Consider the following 18813-nt stretch of genomic DNA (forward strand, 5'->3'; position numbering starts at 1 on the left):
CACACACACACACACACACACACACACACACACACACACACTCATGCGCGCGCGAACGAGACAAAAGAGATTCTGGGTCTGCTTCAAATGTACTTATGCTACTTACATGTGCACCTACAGATTTGAAAAGGAGAACTTATAATTTAAATAGAAATACAATACACAGTAAGTGCAGAAGTCTGACTGGTATGTCTGTTCAGTCTATTGTCCCGATGCCCCTTCTACTCTCTCTTTTAATGGTTCTGTATTTTTCAAGGAGCTTTGGAATAGACTGGCTTTCAAATAGAAGACTGCCATATGTAAAGTAGGGCACCTGGGCACCTGAATGCATATTCAGATGTTCAGCCCTATCCTCATTCTAAAGTCAGGTCTAAGTATCATCTTTTCTAGATGGCTAAATAATTGTTATCTGAAGTTAGCAACTTGCTCAGCTTCAACCAGAAATAACGCACTGTAGCCGTGCTTCCTTAATAATGTTCTGGGGCCCTTTATGGATAACTGCCAACTTTGAAGTAACAAGCTATCTGGTTTGTGGCAGAAAACTGAAGGAGGAGCCCCTGAAATTGACAGGGCACATGGGCCGATTTCCTTCTTGCTCACTTCAGCTGCTGAAGAACCCCTTCTAGCAAGCGAACAAATCAGAGGTGGAAGCCCATCCTGGGGATTCTTATTTCAGCCTAGCAAATTGCGTGAACAGATCTGCCATTCCTAGATGGCCTCCCTGCTTTTACTGCCATGAGTGGCATGGGGTGATATGTGACATATTGGGGATGCCTCCAAGCATGAAGTCAACTATGGGATCCAGATTCAGGCATATGCAACCAGGCTGATGAAAAAAGTGCTCTGAGAAGGTGAAAGGGAGAGGTAAGGGGACAAAATCCCTTATATTGTATGCTGCAGCCTCTGAACCAGAACCAGAACCACAGGGGTTTCCCAGTACAGCAAGCCGTTGGGTTAGTTTTGCCGTGTTCACATCAGCACTTTGCCACGCATACAGCCGAGAACACGCCGACTTGGGCAGATAGTCAAGCAGAAGAAGGGGGCAACCCCCTGAGGCATTCTCCTATGCCTGTCCCATTGGAAGAAATGGGTGCTCCATTCATTTCAATGGGTTCATCTTAAGAGGACAGCCCAGTGGATTGGCCCAAAGCGGTCATTTATAAACCCTATGCCGATAATTAGTTTTATGTACAAGGAGGGGGAAAGACACAGGTTGTATTTTTATACTTTAGCCTCTTCCCTTAGAGAACGGCCTGCTTCTCTCCCCTAACCCCACCCCTATTTTGGTATTTTATAAACCCTGATCCTGGAAAGACTTGATGGTCATTTGGCAAAGTGAATTTAATTATGCTAGACAATCAAAAAGGACACTTTCCCCTTCTGTGTGTTCTCCGTGACTCTGCAACCTCTGCTGAGCCACTTTGGGGGAAGGTGGGAATCTGATTTAACTTCCTCTCTCTCTCTCTCTCTCTCTCTCTCTCTCTCTCTCTCTCTCTCTCTCTCTCTCTCTCTGTTTACGCTGTTAAAACAAAAACAAAACACATAGGTGTAAAAGGCACAATGGTCTCTGTGGTGTTTGAGGTCTTGTTTTTGTTTTTTTAATTTTATTTTTCAAGATAAAGGAAAACTTTGACAATTGCAAATATTTATTGAGGACGTTGTACAGGCTCCCTGTGAGTTTTTGTTTGGGCTTACGAATTTCTTTAAAATAAACTGTCAAGTTATAAGTGGTTGTGAGTGTCACCATGTGAACCTTTGTGTCCTGTCCTTCCACTTATCAGAGCCTCAGACCTGAGGCTGATCTTTTGTGGGTGTCTTCCATCATACCAGCTCTTCCATTAGGACAGTAGCTGGTTTATCAGGTTACATGTTGAACACACTCGCCTCTTGAACATCTTCTACCAGAGTCTGGAAACAAGGTATGTTATATATTGCAAGGCATCGTTTAAGCTGCATTCATCTCAGCATCCACCATATTTCACATAAGTCTAGGTGTCATGCAGGAGATAAACTGGCATCAGTTGCTGTACCATTTCAACTACTGATGGGAGCACACAGGTTGGAGTACTGCTCAAAAAGTAATTAAAAGATGTTTACCCAAAAACTATCATGTGAGGGGGACGCTTCCCGCTGATGGTTTGTCAACATGCAGGCTGTTTTCATTTTTGGAGAACATTCAAACATGCCCCTCCTTGAGACTCTGAAGGTAGGGACAGCAGAAGCTGGCCTTGGAGTTCGTGTTTGAGCTCTACAGTTGGAGGTGTGATCAGTGTTGTCAGAGATGGTGAGATGAGAAGCCCAGCTCTGCAACAAGGACACTGCTTCCTCTATCACTGATTCCGACAACACAAGCCATAGTTTTTTTCTAACCATTCTTGCTGTGCTGTAGATCATGGTAAAAACCCACAAACCGTGGTAACCCAGCAAGGTTGCTTGCTAATTGTGTGAACCCACCCTATAGGTCCAAGCATGCTTTCCATCTTGGTTCCTTATACTGCTGCTTGCAAAAACTGCAGCGGGAAGGGGTTAGGTATCCAGGTGCATACCTAATCCCTTCACCATTCCAGGCCTGGCCTTGAAGAATGTCAGCAAACACACATCACGGTCTCCTTATTAGCCTATAGAGTGACTTCAGAGTTTGGGCTGCAAATTAGGAAATCCTTGATCAAATCTGACATTGGCTGTGGGACTCTCCAAATGGCCCAGCCACCTGTTTCTTCTCCATCTGCAATATTGCAAATCACACTGGCCTTCTCCACGGTAAAAATGCCAAATATTGTTCTTTATGAATCTTGAAAGAGCTTCTCAAACCTGAACTGAGAAGCTCTTTCTCATTGCACTCATCTGAACTGAGAGCCCTTCCTGGCTTAATGCTCATCTCCATTCCAAACTATGAGGTTGTCCCAAACAGATCCACCAAATGCTACGAGTTTGTGCCTTGTGACCAAGCTGGGCCTGGTGGGGAAATACTTGCAAGGGAACATGGTGAAAGAAACAGGACCTGCTCACCCAGCAAGCGGCAAATCACCACCGCTGGGGCCAAATTCTTCCTCTTGCATTAACCCAGCAAGCGGAGGACTTGCAGTTGCCGTTCGATGGGGGAGCCGGCAGCAAAAGACCCCCTCTGTCAAAATGCTAGTCAAGAGCTGGCATGCTGCAGTGCACAGTCAAATCAGGAAGTCCCTGTTTAAGTCTTTCCGCAACCACAAATTCATGGTGGTGGTTCCAGCCCTCCAACTTTAGTATTCAATTAGTAAACCAGGCCTCCCATGTAGGGTCGCTGTAAGGCAGAACTCAGGAACCTCTTCCAGCCCAAGCACTGAAAAAAATTCATTTCGGAGACACCGAGAGGGCAGTCGCTTTTTGGCAATGAGGGAGGCCAGAGGGAAAACAGTAGGGCCGAATGTACCAGCCAATTTTAGCTTACTGCCAGTAACTAAACCTTAGGAGAGGCTTAGATCCTTTCAGGATAGGAAACAATGCAAAAGCATAGCCATCGGAGGAACTTCAGTCAGCTCTTAGGTTCTTCATTCCCTACTGTAAAAAATTGCAAAATAATGTATGTTGAACACTTTAGACATTTCCAAGCGCACTGGGGAATCTGGAGTCTTTCATCTGCTGTTGAACTACAACTCCCATCACTCTTGACCAATGGTTGTACTAGCTGGGTATGACTGCATGGCTGAAACGCTGAACAAATGGCTGCCATACACTTGAATTTTCTGAATTTTTTTATTGGACCCACTGTGGAGTGTTCAAGCCACAACACAAGGACAGAACAGAGGCAAAAGATGGAGCAGTGCCGGACCAGCCGGACAGGGTGGATGAGAACAGGCTGACCTGCTTTTGGGGGCAGACAAGATGCTGGACACCCAGCACACAGAGAGAGAGAGACAGATAGACAGACAGGATGCCTATTGGGTGTGTGCAGCAGAATCTTCAAGAGGGAGCACAGTGGGGAGAAATTAACCATTTTCCCCCTCCAGTGAAGTTACTGTCATACTCCTTTTATCATGTAGTTGGAATACAGTGATCAAAGCCAAACCCCACAAAGCAAAAGTGAGTCTCGTGTCCCAGTGCAACCTCACAAAAGAAACCGTGACAGGCCCTTCACCGCCGTCACAATCAGAATGGAGTTCCCAAATCATCTGACACAGACCTGCGAAAAGGTCCTCCGGCACAACACAGCCCACCCACAACGCAGGTGCTTTGGAGACATTCAATTACTGACACCCTCCCTTTAGGTCCACCTAAGTATTCAGCTGAGTCGGTGAACCAGGAAATCTGAGAAGGGTGCAGAAGGGAGTTGGCTGGCACAGTGTTCTCTATCGTTCAAGCCAGGAGTCTGGCAGCCAAAAGTTTGGCTCTCTGTGGTAACAAGAACCAGGCCCCTGGATCCTAAAGAAGGAAAGAATAAAGCTGTGTGGTCATTAAGCAACCTTGCTCCCAAACCTGGAGCCCAGAAAACTCCAAAAATGCAGCTGCACCATGCATTATTTTTCCCCGCTGAGCCTGAGAGGAGTTTTCTCTGGTCTAGCGCCCTCCAGATGTTTGGGAGCACAACTCCCATTGGCCCCCACACACAATGGCTAGAGGATGGGAGTCCAAAACATCTGGAGGGTACCTGGTGTTGTAGAGAAGCAGCCAGGATGGCAGGAGATGCACTTTTCAAAGTCCTGGGCGTTTGGCATGATGCAGGTTCCATACTTGCTCCTGAACTCTGTCATATCATAACCAAATGTAGCATTTTGCAGTCACTGCATCCTTATCCACATCTGGGTGGGTGGAAATAGGCAAAAAAGCATATACATTAAGAACTGAAGTGTAAACATAACCTCTTGTCCAGAGCTCCAGGACCTCTTTCAATCTGAAGACAAAATTCCACTTTGGAAAAGCTCTTGTGGAGTTGTGGGTGGGGGAAAGAAAGACGACACATTTGTCTCTGGTAGAGCAAAAGGGGTTAGGCCAAAATGCTATCAATTTTAACTTTAGAGCAAATTTTGGTTTCCTGAAAGGGAGAGGGGTAGAATTTTACAGATCCCTAGCTCTAAACATCTTGGAGCAGGGACTCTAAAGGCCTAACCCACAGCCTGGCTGCTGCTCTGAAGATGCAACTGGGCCTTGGAGGAGGGGCAGTTGGGGCCATCGCCTTACCCACATTCCTATCACTGCCTCAGTCTCCTTCCATCCCTGTGCCTGGTACTAAACCTAGATGGCCAAAGAGTGGTCCGGAGTATATAGAACGAGTTTAGAGACTTATATGCATCTGCCTTGGATTAGGCCCTAATGCGCTTACTGCTAGTAACTGAACCTTAGGGGAGGTGTGTCAACCTTTTAGAGTGGGGAAAAAGCTGCACAAAGGCCAAGAAACCACCAAATGTTTGGCAGTTGGCAAAAAGGGGAAGAGGTGAAGGAAATGGAGCATGGCCATCTCAGGAGTCCCAGAGGATAATATTTTCACACCAGGCAGGACACATTTAGTTCCTAGGGCCATGGTTTGGTATCGCTGCTCTGGACTGAGCCTGCAACATCTTGCAGCCCACTAAGACAATCCCTAACCATGTTTGGGGGCCATCAGGGGCTCGAAGGAACCTGTGACTGTCAAGCACCCGGCCGGCTACAGAACAAGCATTTGGCTTGGTGGGCCACCATTTGGGTGGGCCTGTGCCAGTCACAGGCAGAATCCCCTCTTCCTTCTCATCATATAGGATTCAGATACCCAGTCCTCATGCACTCCTCTGGGTGTAGCCACAAAAACAAATCCCCCAGATGTCTGCCTCATGGAAACAAAATAGGCTAGACATGCACACATTCTTCCTTCTTCCTCAATACACCCACCTCCTAAATCACCCATTTTACCCTTTGCTTCTGTCCTCCTGCCTTCACACATACTGTACTCAAGACAGTTCTTTATTTCATATGCTCAAGCCCTAACCTGATGCTAAGGTACAACGAGCTATCTGAATGCACCGCACTTGCATGCTAGCAGTTGCTGGGGCACATGCTAGCATTTGCCCCTCATTCCTTCCAATTATTGCTTCAAGTCCTGAAGGAAAAAGTGGTGGGGAGGCAGGAGAGATGGGGAGAGAAGGGAGTATCAGAGACAAGACTGGAAAAAGCACCCCCAGGGTCCTGGTTTAACGCTAATGGCCCATACCTTCTACAAGGTACTCCTGGCTTCGTTGAGATGGGCAGGCACCAATTATCACTGGGAAGGGGGGAGCCTGTCACCCAAACTGATGCCCAAGTGCAACAGCTGCCACAGGAGGAGAGAAGGGCCCCTCAGCAGGCAACTAAAACTTCACATTTGAACTGCTCCTAGCAAGAGGGTTTCCAGCCTGAGCCAGCCTTCCCTCATAACAGCTACCACCTGGTGATGCTTGACAGAGAGAGAATGTAAGTACCTGTAACAGAAAGCACTATGACAACTGAAAAAGGGGCGTGTGTGAGAGAGAGAGGGCAGCCACCCCAGAAGGTCACCACCAGGTAGTTAGAACAACGCAAAATGTTCCTAAGCCGGCGTTGTTCTTTACTGAATAAGAAAATGTGCTGCTGCTGTTTGAGCAAAAGGCAGAGTCTGAAAATAGCGCATCTTCCATTGCTTCAAGTGACTTCAGGGCATCCAGTCTCGTTTGCCCCACTCTGGCCCAGGTGACGCTAAAGTGCTTCCTGGCAGCAGCGGTCCAGGGGCCCAACAAAGTCTGCCTAACCAGCAGGCAGCAGTGCAAGATGGCGAGCGGGACCACAGGGGCCTTTCCCGGATGTGTGCGAGGGGAGGGTTGCTTCAGAAGTGCATGGCGTTACACCTAAGGGAGTCTCCCATGTATGCGCGTCCCTCCCCCCGGCGCCCCTTCTCGAGGGTCTGGAATTCCAGGATTGCATGCCTCAATCACCTTGTGCTTATGCTGCAGGGGACCCTTATTGTCTGCTCCCCACTTCGAGAGAAGGCAGCAGCCGCTCCAGCAGAGGCTGGCAGCTACCACAAGACAGCGCTGTCCATGCTGCTGAAGCCGGGCTCTGCCCTCAGTTTCCAGTAGCTGCTGTTGGTTACCCAGGACTCCTTGCCATTGGCATCTATTAGCCGCCTGCCAGGAAAAAGAAAGGGAACCAATCAGCATTGGATTGGCAGGGAGAATCATTTTAAATCTATGTTAGGTTTAAAAAAGAAGCTGAGAAAGTCTGATCCATTCCCCAGAAGGTGAAGTGACTATATGTCACTTCATTATTCACATTCTGCAACCTGTATGTATACGATGCAAACCAAGGAAGTTTGCCTGCTTTTCTTATTTTGCATAATCTGATCTGCTTCGATAATTGACAAAGATGCTCTAGATCACTGGAGTCCTGCATCCTCTAATTTTTGAGATCTCACTAAGCACTGCTTAGTGCTTGAGAGCTCATCTTTCTGTGGCTGTAAGGACTAAAACAATTTTTAAATGCCTCACCTATTAGGCCCAGATTCTCAAGGAAAGCTTTTAAAAAGGTATCATTTATTCATTATATTTATAGCTGTGAATTTAATATCTTTCTTTCATATAGCTTCTCATTGAGAAAGTGGGATTTCTTCTCCAAGATTTTGCTAGCATATTGTCATACATTTCTTATCTTGTTGGTTTTCAGTGTCACACTGTTTGTAAAACCTTCCCATTAGATGATCATTCCATTGTACAATCAAGTTTTCATTTCTCAAAATGCTTGGAGAGCCTTCTCCTGATTGTATTTCTCTTTCAGTCTTGAAATCTGCTGGTGATAAACAAACCACTGTATATTTTTCCCTTCATCTTTTAGCTGTTACCAAGATTTGACTCATCCTTGTTGATCAATCGTATCTTGGTGGGTTATAGGATTGTTATTTTTCCTTGAATATTTTCCATATGTGTCAACTGGGGACATCAGAGGAGAGATATTTCCACATGGAATACCAAATTTTTATTAGGCCATTTCTTAATATATGGTTATTATTTGATATCAGGCCTTTAAAACTGACCCTTTAACCCAGTCCTTCCCCTTTTACATTCACAACAGCCCTGTGAGGTAGGTTAGTTTGAGCCCAAGTTCACCCAGCCAGCTCACTGACTGAACTTGATTTGAACTCTGGTCTTCTAAGTCCAACACTCTAACAATCAGAACACACTGTTTCTTGGAGAAAGTACAATAAGGAGAAAGTAAGGGAGGGATAAAACTAGGCAGTCACATTTGCAGGCAGCAAAAAACCAGAAAACAGGAAAGGAAGTACCGGAAAAAGCGTGCCTGATGAAGAATATTGTTATCCTCCATCACCCGGCGCCGATCTCGCTGCAACTGTTCTATCCGGCGTTTCTGGGACTCTGCAGACTGCACATTTCCCTCTTCGAGGTACCTGGAGAAGGGGCAGGGAGAGACACCGTGCTCAATGCGCTAGTTTTCCATGCACATATACATTCTACCCACACTGTGTGCTTTTTGACTGGGTGTTAGTGGCAGTGGAGCTATGCAGGAAAGCTTATGGTACTGTTGGATTGTCAGTTTTTATGCTGTTTGGTTCTGTATCCTTTATTTATCTGTTAATAATGGAGATCGTAGATACTGTAGTGGTTAAAATTGGAAGCTGTCTTTAGTATCTTAGGTCAGCAGAAAGGTGGAACAAAAACTAATCAATCAAAAGGGAAAGATGCTTCCATTGCGTCCTTGCCCTCACCGTTGGTCAGGTCTCAGCCGCGTGTCTGTGGAAGGCAGGAGGCGCTTCAGCTCTGGCGTTAATTCATTGAGCTCCAGGGCAAACTGAGTGAAGCCATAGTTCTTCTCATAGTCCCGAGGCATGGAGTCTGGAAGAGGGGGACACAGAAAGGCATGTGTCAGAATCATCAGGTACCCGTTACATGGCACCCCACTCACCCTGACCACCTATCAACATTGGGGAGAAAAGGATGCGGTCAGTCCTACCCAGCACCCTCAGTTATCCCAAGAATGGTGATTTGTGCCAACTGCTCATCATGCAAACAGGACTGAGATGAGGATGGGGCCTGGCCGCTGACATCACAAAGCCTTGCCCAGGGAATGCAAGGTGGTCCCTAGAAGAACCAGTGCCCCATTCTGTGGCCAAGGCTTTGCAAAGCTTGTGGCCTATGGTCAATTGAGCGGATGCTTTCATTTGCTGCTTGCCCCAAGCCGTGGCATGATGCACCCCTGGTTCTCCAAGCCACACACGATCCCTTGGAGAAATTTCCAGATGGTTTGTTGCTCATCTGTTGCTCACATTCATCCTTGAAATTTACTTCTAGGCTTCCTAAGTCAGGCAGGCTTTCCCCTGGCCTCAGCACGGCATCTGTCGGTTGTTAAAAGTTGGAGGATGGGGAGTAGGACAATGCCTGCTAGTGTTATAAAGGCTCTGGTGCCTCCTCCAAGCAGGGAGAGGCAGTGCTATTCTTCTATGAAGTTCACAATGAGGAAGGCATTGAGGGAAGTGGAAACGCTCAGATGAAAGGTTACAGGCCCTCAAGGCTCTCCTCACTTTCCCAGTTCTCCATGCTATCACCTCCATCCATAACGATCAGCACGACTGTGGAGCCACTCTTGATTTTAGGCTGAACTTCCAAGAAGCTGTCCATGATGCTGAATCCTATCCCCAAAACAGGTTTCCACCATGGATCGCTCCTTAAAAGTTTGGAGCACAGAATGGATACACAGTGCCATTAGCAATGGAGCCACCAGCCTCCATGTTTGACAAAGAAATTCAGGGCAAGACAGGCAGATTCACAAACATATGGAAGAGTATTCAGGTAGATAAGAATTCTCGTGCGTAGAAATTACACCATCAGTAAATTGCTGGCTGCGGGGGGGGGGGGGGTTGTACAGTTTCCCTTCAAAAAGAAAATGTGCCAGTGCCCCAAGCATGAGTCAGAGTAGGCTGCTACCTTTAATGGTACCCAAAATCAGATCCCTAAAAGGATTTATTGTAGAATTTTAGAGCCAGAAGAAATCTTGGAAGTCAACTAATTCAGCCCATTGTTCTATTCAGGACCTACAATGTAGGATGTGAGAACAGCGTGCCTGATAGATGGTGGCCAGCCTCTGCTTAATCCCTCCAGTGAGAGAGAGACCAACAACCCATCTTGGCCACAGAATTCCTTGCAGACCCTTAGACAAAAACACATATTGCATGTACTTTCAGGACTCCGCAATACCACCCAGAAGCTTGATCTTTGCTTTAAAATTCCAGAAGAAAAAAAAATCATGTCAGTTAGTTCCCATGAGTTGTATTCTGGTTTTTGTGGTAGTAATTGTGTTTCTTGTGCAGGGCCTTAGGGTTGTTTTAAGGATTTGTATGTTGATTTTATTGTCTTATGTTTTGTTTGATTTGAGAGTTTGCATGACACCTACAGAATCTGCTCTAGAAGGCATCTAGTACATCTAAATAAAGGTAAGGTGGGGATAAGTAACTAGTTCCCATGAAGATCACAGATCCGTAGAATTTTAGAGCAGATCCAACCATGGTGGGGTGAGACCTCTCCAGTCCCCTGCAGGAGGACAGGCGGCTGCAGCTTCCCCATTGCCCGCTCCTCAGCGCGATTGTTTCCTTACTGGGCCTCCAGATGCACTTGCCGACGGGGGCAACACCACGATACAACCCATCGTGCCACTTCCCGAAGAGCCGGTGGATAACCTTGCCGCTATGGGTGAGAATGGCGCCTTGCACCTCGTTGACCCCGGAACCCCAGTACCGCGCCTGCCAGAGAGGGGAGGGGGGTTAGGGCAGGGAGGACGGCTCCACAGAATTATGGGGGGAGATGCAGACAGAGATGGAAGGAATGTGCCGGGGTGGGTGGAGAAGAGGGATGGAACGTGGGGGAGGACAGGGAGAAACGTGGAGCAAAGGGGAAGGAATCGATTTGGCAAACAGGTGCTGGCGGAGCAAACAAACAAAAATGGCTTGGGGTGGTGGATTTCAGGGTGGCTACGTATTGCAAGTGACACCGGGCGAAGAATCTGCAAAGAAGAGCATGGGGTGGTGGTGAAAAGGAAAGGCTCGGCAGGGATGCAACGAGGACAGAGCTGCGTGGAATGAAGGTGCTGGAGGGCAAGAGCAAGGCGGAGTTCTCGGACTCGGGCAGCGGAAACCAGGCAACAAAGCACGGCGGGGTGGGCAGGAAAGGGGAGGCACCAGGGGCCGGGACACAGGCAGAGGAGTTGCACAGTGGTCAAGCACGGGGCTCAGTGCCTGGGCCAATGAAGACCCTGGCTGAAAGGGGAGGCCAGCAGTGCAGACCCTCTTCCAGCCCAGGGCCAAATTCCATTTCTGAGAAATCCTCAGCTGTCCCCAGTCGTACATGGAGTCAAAATGCCAAAACTACCAGCATGTTTCAGTGTTATAGTTTTTACTACCTAACTAAGGCATAGGACAAGCACTTCAAACTTTTGGAATGGGGGAAAACACTATGCAAAGGACCAGAAAGGGCTGATTGGTTGGGGAAAGGGATGTGGCCCTCTGGGGACCCCAGGATTGGCCCCTGGATCCAAGGTTTTTCACCCCTGGAGCAGGTGTTACTGGGCTAGATTGGACTAAAGGTCTCGGGTAGCTTTCTGTGTTCGAGTTCAGGTGCAAGGGGTTGGGTTTGGAGGAAAGAGGGCAGGGGGAAAGTGCCAGAGTGTGGGGCAAGCACAGAAAGACAGCAAAGGGTGAGGCAGGGTACCAGCCAGAGCAGGCCCAGCTTAAGCTCACCTTGCAGAAAGTGAGCTTGCAGTGGTAGGTGCTGTCTCTGGTGTTCCTGATCAGCACCTCACCATAATGCTCAATCCAGCGCTGGCCACTCAGGATGTTGTGGATGCAGGAGGTCACCTTGTTCCACTCATAGTGATCCCCAAACCTTTGTTGGGAGAAAGAGAACCAAAGAAGGGGACCCAGGCTTTGCAGCTGGTAGAAAGGGTCCACCGGGATTCAAAGGGGAGGGAATGGGTTTGGCAGCTCACCTGGGAAGCTGGACATTCACAGTCCCCACAGGGATTATCTCTAGAGATTTGCCCCAGAATTTATTTTTCCACTTCATATCTAAAGAAACAAAATCCAGAGAGCAAAAGTGAGAGAAGGAATCAGGTTACAGCACCTCATGGATTGCAAATCAAACTTGCAAGCTGGGGGGTGTGGGATGGGAAGAAAACACAGACGGTTCTGCATCAAAGGCAGGCTTCTGCACTGTTATTAATTTAGTTAAGATACATGAATATGCAAAACAGATGCAGCAACTTGGAAATTGCCCCTTCCAATTTAGAAATGTAACATATGTAGAGGCCTGTTTTACTCGCTCTGTGGAGAAAGAATGCACTTTGCACCTGCTCAGGCTTCTTTTTATGTTTGGGGCAGAACTGAAAACGGGCTATGGGACTGGACTCCAGCAAGGAGCTGAAATGGTCTTTTTGACCCATGAAGCAAAGCGTGTGCACACCCATCTCCCTAGAAGGGTTTCAGGCCACCCCCCGCACCTCTTCAGCCATGATTTTGCTTTTACCTTGAAGCCTCACCTTGCCAGAAAATGAAGTTGTCAGACTCTGCATGGCAGGCGGAGATAGGAGGATGGTGGCACACCTGCAACAGGGGATGGGGCAGGAGGAAGACAATCAGCCACCAGCCTATCCAGGATGGCGGTGCCTTGAAAGAGGCTGCAGCTTTGAAAAGAAGCAGCGTCTCTTTCTGGCCACTTCAGCTTCCTAGAAATCAACAGGAATTCCGTTCTTCACATGCTCTTATGTTTGAGATCTTTTGCTAGGTTGAGTAAAGACTCCAAGTGCTGCCTGGCTTGATCCAGCAGCCAGACTCCACCCGGTGTGCCAGGTACAGCAGATGTACCTAGCTTCTCAACCCATCCTCCTTAGCAGGGTTCCTGTGAGGATAAATTCAGGGGTGGTGCAACGTTTTGGAGAAAGGATAGGATAAAAGCATGACAAAGTTCCTGTAGGGGCCACAAATTGTGGGGGGGACGGGGGGACAAGAACCCTAATGTTACCTTTACAAGCAGGCAGGTCTCGTAGGTAGGGGGTTTCAGTTCACCTCTCAGGGGCTGAGTGACACCACTGGGGCAGTTCTGTGTGCAGAGAACACAGCAAGTGCTCCCGCCTCTGTCTGCATGGAGAAACCCCTCTTAACACGGGAGAAAGGGCAAACATTGTCTACTGCTGAGAAAGAAAGGGGACCACGGCTCCTCTCTCTGCTGGTGACTGGATACGAGAAAGGCTGCCTTTCCGTACTGTGGGGAGGGGAGGCCAGACACAGGATGCGGCCTGGACAGGGAGCCAGGCTCCTCCACGCAGGCCAGGCTCCTCCGTGGCTGCCTTGAGAGAAGAAGAGCACTCAAATGCTGCACCTGTGGGCTTCAACAGGCCTGTGGGGATCCAGTGGGGTGCTGTGGTTCGCAAGGCACCAGAGAGAGCCAGGTTTATTATTTATTTCGGTTTATATCCTGCCTTTTTCCTACAAAGGGCTCAAGGCAGCTTACGTCTCCTCCTCCATCTTATCCCCACAACAACCCTGTGAGGTAGGTTGGGCTGAGAGTCTGTGACTGGCCCAAAGTCACCCAGTAAGCAGCATTTTAAATGTTAATACTATTGAATTTTATTTGGCCAGGGCGGCTTATTTTATTCTAATGTATATATTTTAATTGTTATTGTTTTAATTTATTGTGTATTTTATTGTATGCTGCGAGCTGCCCCGAGGCTTCAGCAAGGGGCGGCATAGAAATGTTTTAATAAATAAATAAAATAAATAAAATGGCCGAGCGGGGACTAGAACCCAGATCATCTGAGTCCCAGTCCCATGCTCTCAATCACTACACCACCCTGGTTCAAACCTCCACCTCTGCTGTGAAGCATCCTGGCTGATGCTAGGCTCAGCCACTCTTTCCCAGCATTAACCTACCTCGCAGGGTTGTTGGGAAGATCAAAGTTGATGTGTTGGGGAGAGAGGGCTGCACATGCTGCCTTGAGCTTCTTGGAGGGAAGCTGGCACATCCGAGCAGTAAATAACAACAGGACGAAGGATGAATTAGCAGGTTTTTGCTTATGGACTTTGTGCCCACCTTTGTGGGCAAATGGCTGGCTTGGGCAGGGGGCAATGGGGAAAGTTCCAGCTGACTTATCCTCCCTTTGCTTGGCTCAGACGCAACAAGCTCCTCCTCATGACTGAACTGCTTTAAGGATGGAGCTGACAGCCAGAAGTCTTGAGTTGCTGCCAAACAGGATGGCTCCCTTCGCGATACCTGCTGGCTGATCCACCCTGCACTCACCAGCTCGCTGCTTACCTGTTCACTTATGAAGCGAAAGCCCTTGTCTGGCCGCACGCACTCATACGTCTCCCCCAGCACGGGGTTGAATGGCTTGCTGCCGGCACGGTAGTAGGTGGAGGCATAGGCAGAGACCGCGAAGGCAGCCATGAGGAGCTGTAGGAAGGGAGCAGAACAAACGCATCAGGGGCAGCTGCAAGGAAAGGAGAGACGCCCCTAAGCAGAAAGGAAGGTTCTTTGGCTGCAAGCAGATGCAGGGGGTTAGCAAAAGCTGGGAAACCACTAAAGAGCTGGTGGAGCAAAAGGCAGGGGACCAGAGGAGAGGGGTACACGCGGCTGGAGAAACCCAGAGGGGTGGTTTGGGGCCCGAAGCCTGAGGTTTGCACCCCTGGCACTGTGCTTTACAATGGTTGCTCCGAAGTTCTGACCAAAGATTCAAAAATACCAGCAGAAAGTAGCTTAAAACGCGGATTGCCAGCAACAATGCTTTAAGAATTTAGCAAAAGTTGGGAAAACACCAAATAACGGGCAGTGGGAGGGGGGCAGGGAGAGAATCAGGAAACACCTAGTGACACAGAAGAGCGGGGCGTCTGGGGAGAGCCAGCACGGGACTCCAGGCAAGCCAGATCCGCACACGCAACCACTGCTCCCCGGCCTGAAGTGTGGCACTCTGGTGCTAAGGAAAAGAGGGGAAGGCTTTGTTCAACCAACCTCACCATGGACCTTGCCCTTCCCTCTAGGGGATGGCCCAATTTCAGGTCACTCTCTTGCAAGAAACATGAGAAGAGAGCTGCCAGGTTGGTCCAAAGTCCCATCTGGTCCTGCAACCAGTTTCCTGCAGAGGCTTTTGGGGTATCCATGAGCAGGAACTGGGGGCCACGTTCCCTTCCATATGCTGTTCTCCAGCGGCTGGTATTGATCCTGAAAGCCATATACAGCCATCATGATTAGTAGCCACTGACAGCCTTATTCTCTACCCATTGGTCAGTGCTCCCTTCTTTTAAAACCATTTAAGTGTGTGCCTAAGAGAGAGAGCGCACAACTCATGCTAGGCAGCAACATTTCAGCTCAGTGGACGAGTTTTGCTCTAGTCAGCATCCTGGGAAAGAACTTTCCTCATGGAAGACCACCGTGTCTCTCTGATGTTGGGATGCAGTGGCAGGGACTGACAGCCATGTCCTTTCAGGGCTCAGCCCTATAAACCCATTGCTGAAAGATGTTACTGAAGATTCAATTAAAAAGCAGGAGAAAAGAAATGTGCAAAATGTCATTGACCTCCGCATTTCAGACTGAGAAAGGAGCTGATAGTGGGATCTCTGAGCAGAAAGAGATAAAAGCCGCAACTACCCAGAGTGCCTGCCTGCATGGCAAGGTACACGTGGCTTTTTTTTAAAGCAAAGGCTGGTATTAGAAAAGGCATTACAGCGAAGGCCTTCTTGGCTGGCCGCAACAACCAAAGCCCAGGGAAGGGAAGTGAGAAAAAGGGAATACCAGTCTTTCACAGGGGTCTGTGCTGCAGCTGGCCTCATCCAGCAGGGCACTGTACTCCAACTCCTCACAAAGGCGCTGCAGAGTATTGAGGGGCTCGTTCAGCTGAACCGGCATGGAGACCTTGGAGAGATCCTTGCCAATGTTGTTGCGAAGAATGTTCCAGACGCTGATGTCGCTGGCATGGACGTGAGAGGCTGGGAGGCAGTTCCGTCGGGTGATCCCAGGTCCTGGCCCGGGAAGATACACAGCCATGGGCGCCGGTAGGTTGAAGCTCCTCTCGGAAGACTCCTCGACACAGTGCAGAGGCGCTGGGCCTGTTGGGAGGTATGCAAGCAGCTGTTATCAAATCTTAAGAGATCGCTAAGTTTGGGGCCAGAACTCCACTGCCTCCATCCAGGATGCTCCCTCTGTCCAATTTGCACAGGGCGTGGATGCAGGTGGCCTTCCATGGACTTTTGTCAAAAAAGCCACATTCTGCCAGTTTATAGGCAATTTCCTAAAAAGCATGCAAAGAAGCCTCCTGAAGCAGATCAAAGGCCTGCCACTCTAGCATCCAACTTCCAACAGGGGTCAGCCATCTGCAAACACATACAAACACCTGCATGTTTCCTGGGTCAAATACCTTTGTGGCAACGGCCAGGTCCTCCCGCCAGATCCATCGTTTCCTCCGAGATGCTGTTAGTCACTTCACTGATGCAGGACTCATCATCTGTCGCCTGGAGGAGCAACCGGAGGTTACACAGGCCAAGGGAAGAGGTGGCTTACCAGGGAAGAGGAGAGGTGGGAGGAAACAGAGGTGGATGCATGGATGGGAAGGGACCCTGAGGCAGGGCAAAGCCTTTGGATTTTAGCACACGAGAATTCCAATGCATCTTTCCAGTGTGAGATCAGGGGAGATGGGAAAAAAATCCTGGCATGCTCAAAAAAATAGTCTAAGGACGGCACAGATCCCCTCCTGGCTGTGGTCACTGCCACAGAATCTATTTAGTTACTACAGCCTCCACTCTCTCTCTCAATCCAGCTCTTACAAAAGAGGAAAGTCAGCTGAGGAGCCCTTTGGCCCTGACCAGTACAGAAAATGGAAAAATGGCATGGATGGACCCTGCAAATTGGACATGAAAGCTAGAGGCTTAGTGGCAAGTGGAGACCGATTCTGCAGGAGGCTGGACAGAAAGAGCACAGAGGCAGAAAATCAAAAATGACAACACGTTCACAGGACCGTGGAGACTGCGATGTGGACTTGTTCGAGGTACTAAGAAAGGGGAAGCCAAGACCTGATGTCCAAAGGGAAGGACTAGGAAGAAAGAGTACGCCCTTCCCATCATACTGTGCTTTTGAGACTCATGGCAAAACTGTACCCTCCAGAGAACTGTGGAATCTGATACAGTGGTGCCCGAGTGTAAAGCAGGCACCCAGAATGGCGTCCAAAGGGGAAATACTGGTGTGGCGAAGAAAAGACCTAAGATATCACAGAAAAGCTATACGCCTTGGTAAATGTGCACCTTCCAATTCTAACAGTAAGCCAAACAGGGATATTGTGAAAACAAGAGGTTTGTAAGCTTGTAAATGGGGAATGAGGGGATAGGTCACTGGGAGAGTTGGGGGTGGGACAGCAGCTGCTAAGCAGGGGGAAGTGGAGTTACTGCTGGCTAATTCACAAAGGTTGAGAGAAAAGAAGAAGAAATAATAAATAGAAGTGATGATATAAAAGCCTTATAAGTAAGTAATACTGTCACATGGATATGGAAGACTCAACACAATCTCTTACTGTTTAACTCTGGATTACCTTCATCCCTCATCAATTATAAACCTAACATTAGTGGCATTAGGGGTGCCTTTGTCACCCCAGACAAAAGTGCTTCAGGCAAGGCAAAGGCTGCATTTGAAAGGCCTTTGTTTTACGGGATGGTTCCCCTAGGGTGTGTGAATTAGCGTAGAATGCATTGCAGGTTTCAGCTAGTCCAGGTATTGTAAGACTTAATTTTTCCTGCAGCCATGTATAAGAATGCTTGCCTATTGAGCTTCAATCTGTATAGGAAAAGTTTAATGTACAAACTTCAAACCAACATAAAAAAGCTTTCCATCGGTGAATTTTAATTTTGTTTGCTGGGGGTTTTAACTCAAATTCTTTTCTTATAAAAGAGAGTAAGAGAACCTGTAGTTAAATTCCTTTTGTGACATTTTTGGGAGTCCAAAAGCATTACATCAAATAATTATCATGCAAATTTGGTGGCATTTTGTTCCCCAGGCAAGTTTTGGTTTAAAGAAAGAAAACTGTAAAAGACAGAAAGCTGAAAGTCTGAGACATGTTTTATTGCCCTGATTTTGAAAATGTCCTAGAAGGACTAGATTGTAAGTATACTTAGATGTAAATTGCACAACAGGGTGTGAACTTGGGGCTCTGTGGGTACCCCATGCTGTGGGTTAAATATAAATCGAATAATTTACCATTACTATTGTTTACTGACACTGTTGCACAAATGTAACACAACTGGACTATATCTACATATGCTTTAACATATATGAACACAGCTGCGCGGTGAGTTACACTAAGCAACACGACTGCACTTGGTGAGTGAAGCACTAGCAGATGGAGCGAGTGCTTCACCCAAACACTACTATTGTCCTGAGCTGAACTTGAGTTCCTGCAGCCAGGTATTCAAATACATGAAATAAAAAACAGCACCCATCTTTACAACTTGCAAAATAGGTATTCAACTGTGACAACACCTCTATCCTAAACAGCCTGTAAAAATAAATGGAAAGTAACCTCTACTCATGAAGATTCTGCCATTCATCAGCCATGTTTCCACCTGCTGATGGGACCTGCCATAAATACTGGGTGTCACCCACTTGTTCTGAATATAATAACCATCAAGGGGATTGCTATGTCATGCTTCCAGAATGATGCTCACAGCGGCTTGCGAGATGACCCATAATGAGCGGTGCAGTGGTAAATTTTGAAGTGCAGGCACTCAACTCACGGTCACACTCTCGAGTCCAAAAATTCAGACAGCCTTGTTGATCCACATCAACAGACTTGTTTTGGAGGTTCTCCTCTCCTGTCAGGCCT

The 18813-nt window shown here is 48.0% G+C and overlaps 1 protein-coding gene across 6 annotated transcripts in view; it reads right to left on the bottom strand.

The window, feature by feature from the left end:
* Positions 1 to 3713: 3713 nt before the first annotated feature.
* The window catches only part of OSBPL7 (oxysterol binding protein like 7), a 37415-nt gene continuing 22315 nt past the window's right edge, over positions 3714 to 18813 (bottom strand). For 4 of the 6 annotated variants that reach the window (XM_044444684.1, XM_044444686.1, XM_044444685.1 and 1 more), the window contains 10 exons: positions 16363 to 16456; positions 15741 to 16054; positions 14268 to 14405; positions 12496 to 12559; positions 11947 to 12025; positions 11699 to 11843; positions 10561 to 10705; positions 8678 to 8804; positions 8237 to 8359; positions 3714 to 7085 (listed from right to left, as the gene is read on the bottom strand). In XM_044444684.1, the coding sequence (XP_044300619.1) occupies positions 6977 to 7085; positions 8237 to 8359; positions 8678 to 8804; positions 10561 to 10705; positions 11699 to 11843; positions 11947 to 12025; positions 12496 to 12559; positions 14268 to 14405; positions 15741 to 16054; positions 16363 to 16456 (1338 nt within the window). In that variant the 3' untranslated portion in view covers positions 3714 to 6976. Of the gene's footprint in view, positions 7086 to 8236; positions 8360 to 8677; positions 8805 to 10560; positions 10706 to 11698; positions 11844 to 11946; positions 12026 to 12495; positions 12560 to 14267; positions 14406 to 15740; positions 16055 to 16362; positions 16457 to 18813 lie in introns of those variants that run through there. The other 2 variants (XR_006416128.1, XR_006416129.1) reach the window with 2 other exon arrangements.

The sequence above is a fragment of the Varanus komodoensis genome, unplaced genomic scaffold, assembly GCF_004798865.1.
Source record: "Varanus komodoensis strain SLA01 unplaced genomic scaffold, ASM479886v1 scaffold45, whole genome shotgun sequence".
In the NCBI taxonomy this organism is placed as follows: domain Eukaryota; kingdom Metazoa; phylum Chordata; class Lepidosauria; order Squamata; family Varanidae; genus Varanus; species Varanus komodoensis.